The sequence below is a fragment of the Natator depressus genome, chromosome 2 (assembly GCF_965152275.1).
Source record: "Natator depressus isolate rNatDep1 chromosome 2, rNatDep2.hap1, whole genome shotgun sequence".
Classification (NCBI taxonomy): domain Eukaryota; kingdom Metazoa; phylum Chordata; order Testudines; family Cheloniidae; genus Natator; species Natator depressus.
The window spans coordinates 90,165,063-90,169,898 of NC_134235.1; the positions used below are offsets into that span (position 1 = coordinate 90,165,063).

The 4,836-nt window shown below is 39.6% G+C and overlaps 1 protein-coding gene across 1 annotated transcript; it reads right to left on the reverse strand.

Moving 5' to 3' along the window:
* Window positions 1-3,669: 3,669 nt before the first annotated feature.
* On the reverse strand, window positions 3,670-4,623 carry MC2R (melanocortin 2 receptor). Its single transcript, XM_074943137.1, has one exon. The coding sequence runs from the start codon at window positions 4,621-4,623 to the stop codon at window positions 3,670-3,672; it is 954 nt and encodes a 317-aa protein (XP_074799238.1).
* Between the last annotated feature and the right edge of the window lie 213 nt (window positions 4,624-4,836).

The window sequence follows — 4,836 nt, forward strand, 5'->3', positions numbered from 1 at the left end:
CAAACCTGGTCTTAGTCTTTGAAGTGTCTGCCAAGCTTCAGAGGAGGTTTTGCAAAATCTTCTCAAGTCTGCTAAATCCATTGTGAAGGTGGATGGGTACTTGCTGGATCTGATGTTGGTCTCCCTCAGGATTTGCTTTATGCCATTGAATGCAGGCCTCTTTTTTTGAGCTTAGCTGAGAAGTCAGGAAAAAGAGAAACTTTATGGCCTTTGTACATAACGGTTTCAGCTTTTCTGGCAGCTTCCATTAACCTTACTTAAACACTGAACTTCAGCAGCTTGAAGATGATGGGTCTGGACTTGTCAGACTCCAGTCTTCTAGTAAAAGGTATTTGATGAGCCCTTTCAATATTAAATGGGGGCTGCTGGAGATCCAAATTAAATATGTCAGGGAGCAATTTCTGAAGAAAGCTAATGATATCCTTCTCCTCTAGACCCTCACCAATGCCAGTACATAGTTCCTGTTCATGATAAAGGCTTTATCTTGACACTTGTAAGCTCAGGAGTAAGATACTATACAGACAAGCAGGAGGAGCCACTTTCAGTGGGCTCCTGATGTGTATGTGTGTGTGTGTTGTTTCTGTGGAATATGATACTTGGGACAGACTTCATCCATTCTCTTCTAATGGGGAATTCGCTGTAGTCTCAGCTTCCAAAGCCACATTATCAGTTTTTGTGGGCAGCCAAGCTGAGATGTTAGCTCTCTAATGGATCATCTGAGAAGGTATATGTCAATATTGTACCAATGTGTAAGCACTAGCAGCAGTGACCAAGGGTATGCTAAGACAGGAGCAGTAAAAAGACTCTTTTCAAATCTAAAACCACTAAATCATACTCTGTTGACCGCTGAAATGGTTTTCCCTTTCTTGCTCAACCTATGCAATAGTTCCGCAAGATTGGCAACCCCCCCAAATTAACCTTCTATTATACAAAACTCGGCATATCTGAGAGTGTCTGTGGAAGTAGCTAGTTCTGCAAAGCCTCCATTGGTAGATGTAGCAAAAGTTCAAAGGTTTTAGCATGCACTAAGATATCATAACAATCAGGCTGAGAGGCACTCCATGCAATATCTGCTCCATAACCTCTCAAACATGGCCAGCACATTGCACAAGCCATTCCTTCAGATTGTCACAGGCCTTGCCCTACTGTGAAAGCAGTTTTCCCCTGTCTTTTGCCTCTGCTTTCACTTGTCAATACCCACTTTTAATATACAGTATGGAAAACCAGACCGAACCCATTACAGCATCTAGGGTATCATCTATTCATGGTAATAGAATCTGATACTGCTATGTGGACTATAGAAAATTAAATGATTTTAAAGGATTCTTATCTATCTTTTTTTTTCTTCATCAGAACTATGGGTGAGACCCAAGGTTTTGTAGCCAATTTGTTTACATACCAGAATTTAACTAAACTGCTTTCCTTAATTTTTGCATTATTGCCAATTTCCCTTGTTTTACAAACCAAATTTAACAATTTTTCCAACTGTTCAAGAATGTCATGAACCACATTAGGATTCCCTTTTCCATCATACATATTAGATATAAATCTGTACTCACAAGGCTCCTGGTGGATCCCACTAGTGGCTGCTGCTTTTTCTGTTGGTCTGCTGCAAGGAAAGGTTCAAGGTCTGAGACAAATCTTACAGCCCAAGGGTCTTTGGCTTCCTTTCTCAGATCTTGATCTTCAAGTCCCAATCCAAGTGTGTATCTATAAATTAGCTCATCACTGATTTTTGCAGATATGCCAGGAGTACAGGTTCCCTCAGTTCCTCTGCCACTTCAAATGGGGTTTCTTCTTTCCTTCTCCTTCTAGCTCTTAGCTGTGTCCTGGCCATCTCAGATTGATGGCTACCTCTGAACTGCATATCAAGAGCTTGTACCAGATATGGATCAAGTAATCTCTTTTCTAGGGGTAAGTTCTGCAGTGCTGGGCCACTTTGTGCCTGGAACCCTGCCTTTTGTCCATCTCCCCAGCATTCATTTAGGCTATGGTGCTGAACTGAGCCAAATAAGCCTCTTTTAGAGAACTTAGCCCCTTCTCAAATAATACAAAAGCCTACTATCTATGAGGGGAATCCAATCTCTTCTGTCTGGGCCTACATGGGTTACAAACAGGTTAGATGTTGTAAATGTCCTGTCTTACACAGGTTTTGTGGCTGGTCTGATTCCCTATCCAGGTAGATGACTTCCACTATGGTCTGTGATTCTTTGAATTCCTGCTCCAGATGATTTTTTAGCTCCTTAAGTTCTTGCTGCAACTGATCTCTGTTAGCAAGTTCCAAGTTGGCCAAAGCTTTCTAGGTCACCATTATTTCCTGGTCCAAGGTAGTGAGGTTGCTGGTCATCTCACTGATCCAGTTTACCAGTCCAAACAGAGAGTTTTGTGGTTGGGCTTCCAAATTTGCCTGGATGCTTTTTGGCTGCTGCCCCAACAATAATTTTATCTTTGACTGCAGGTAATCTCTCAGTCACTTCTGGGAAACCTCCAGATATTTCTTTAATTCCTTTTGTGAAATCTCCAGCTTTTGCTTACTTGTTGGTTTTGGTCTTGTTTTAATTCCATATGGTCACCTTTGATTTCTGTGAGCACTTCTCATTTGTTCCAGTTTACTTCAACTGGAATACCAGCTCACAATTTCCCTTCATAGAGACTTTATCCCACTACTGACACCAGAGTTATCCCTTTAGCTCAAGTAGATAGCCAATATTTGGGGCCTTGCTGAGTTCTTTCTATTAGGAGGAGAAACTGATTACATGAATCACGTGTTTCTTTGGTGCAATCTTGTTTATTTATAAAGAATGCACATAAAGTCCAGTTAGTCTGAAAGAAGGGTGATTAGTACACCTATCAGCTTTAACCAGGTCTGCAATTGATGACAGCCATTAACACCCTCCAGAATAACAGTATTATAGTGATGTGACTGTGACACTATACTTCAGTTAACAATTTAATAACACATGTAATCTTAATCCCTGATTCCAATTACTATATTTGTCTAAAAATGTCTTTTGGATCAAAAATATTTGCTGCTTGGAGTCAGCCTCCAAATTACATTTTTTGACACTTAAAAAAACCTTGCTTGTCTCTTTTTAAATTAGGTATATGTAAAAACAAGAAAATCAAACCAACCAACACCTAACCACATCTGTATGTATTGGTTCACAATAAATATTTTCTTATTCTGAAAACATAATAATAAAGCAGCTTAGAAAAAAATTAAAATTAATTTCCCAATTAGGTCACCAGGAGAGTTTTATAATATTTTCTCCTTGAATTGAAAGCACTGATTCAATATTCAGTGGCCTAAACTCTGTGGTGCATCTCCAAATACTGTACAGGAGTTACTGCAGGGTTGAATTTAGCCTCGTACATTTTCTCAGTTAAGCAGTTGGTTAAGATTTTAATTACTTTTAAGATGGAACAAAGGCTCTCCATTCCCATGATCTTCCTGGTAGCCCTTCTCTGCACCTGTTCCAGGTTGAATTCATAGTCCTACTGAGGTCAGTGGGACTACCCAAAGTGTATTAAGGTAAGAACATGTGAAAGTTTTTTGCAGAATTCTGGTCTTAGTTAGTGTCTATAATTCTGAACATCATTCTGAACATCATTCTTACTGCAAGGCACTGTAGACTTAATTTTACAAACATTTTTCAAATTTGGTACTCACTAATTCCAGTCTGATCTGGTGCAACAGAACATCTTCTTCAATGTACTCCGTAATTCTGGACTTCGGAACGCGTAAATCATAGGGTCAATGATGCCATTGCACAAGATGAGTGTAGCATTCAAATGGAAAACGGACATGTAACAAGCACAGTAAGGGTTAAGTGGGCAAAACTTCATGAGGAGGATGTGAAGAAGAAAGGGTCCCCAACAGCAAAGGAAAACACCAAAGAAAATAGTCAATGTAATAGCTCCTTTCAAGTTAACTCTCTGGGGAACTGCAGTGGTAGGCAGTGAAGCGATCTTTTTGGCATGAGATCGTGCAAGCAGGAACATGTGGATATAGAGGCATAATATAAAAATTAACATAAAAGGAAACAGAATAGTGAAGGAAATGACTGTAGCTGTTTCATGGGAGAAGATGGTCATAGCAATGCCACTCCCCGCACAGAATGCCCAAATTACTGCCAAAATGATTAAAGCACGATTCAGTGTCATGATGTTATGATACTGTAATGCAAAAAATATAGTTATGTATCGGTCAGCTGCAATGGCTAACAAGCTGAAAACTGACCCCAGCAAAGACAGAACAAATAAAGAATCCATGACATCATCTATCTTGGTCTCAAAGTCTCCACGAGGTGTCAGATACCCCATTTTGCATAAGATGATCAAGATGTTCTCCAAAGTTTTGTACAGACTGACCAACATGTCTGAAACTGATAAACTACAGATAAACAAGTACATGGGCAAGTGGAGATTCTTATTCTTGATCACAGCTATAAGGACAAGTAGGTTCTCCAGTATTCCAGCAATGGCAATTGTGAAAAAGACTTCTTCTGGTACTACAACCTGGGTGCAGTCACTGTTCATGGAGAGATTACTGGTATTTTCAAATGAAGGAACACGTGTCTGCCCTAGGAGTCTCATTATTTGAGAAGCACTATCAGGCCTCATTTCTTCCTCTTGTAGAAAAATGTGTGATTACTCAGGCGTGACTGAGAAACCGACCTGTCTTTCGAATAATCTTTTCTGTGGTGAAGCCTTTCTGGTTCTATCTTGAGCAATTGTAAGACTTAAGTGAGTTGTATTCAGCCACCTATGATAAAATGTAGAGAAAAGTAAGTGACAGGAAAATTAATACATCTGTGTGTCAAAATTAGATATTTT

What these genes read in the sequence shown, in the direction of transcription:
- MC2R (XM_074943137.1), bottom strand. Translation starts at nt 4,623, where the DNA reads ATGAGGCCTGATAGTGCTTCTCAAATAATGAGACTCCTAGGGCAGACA.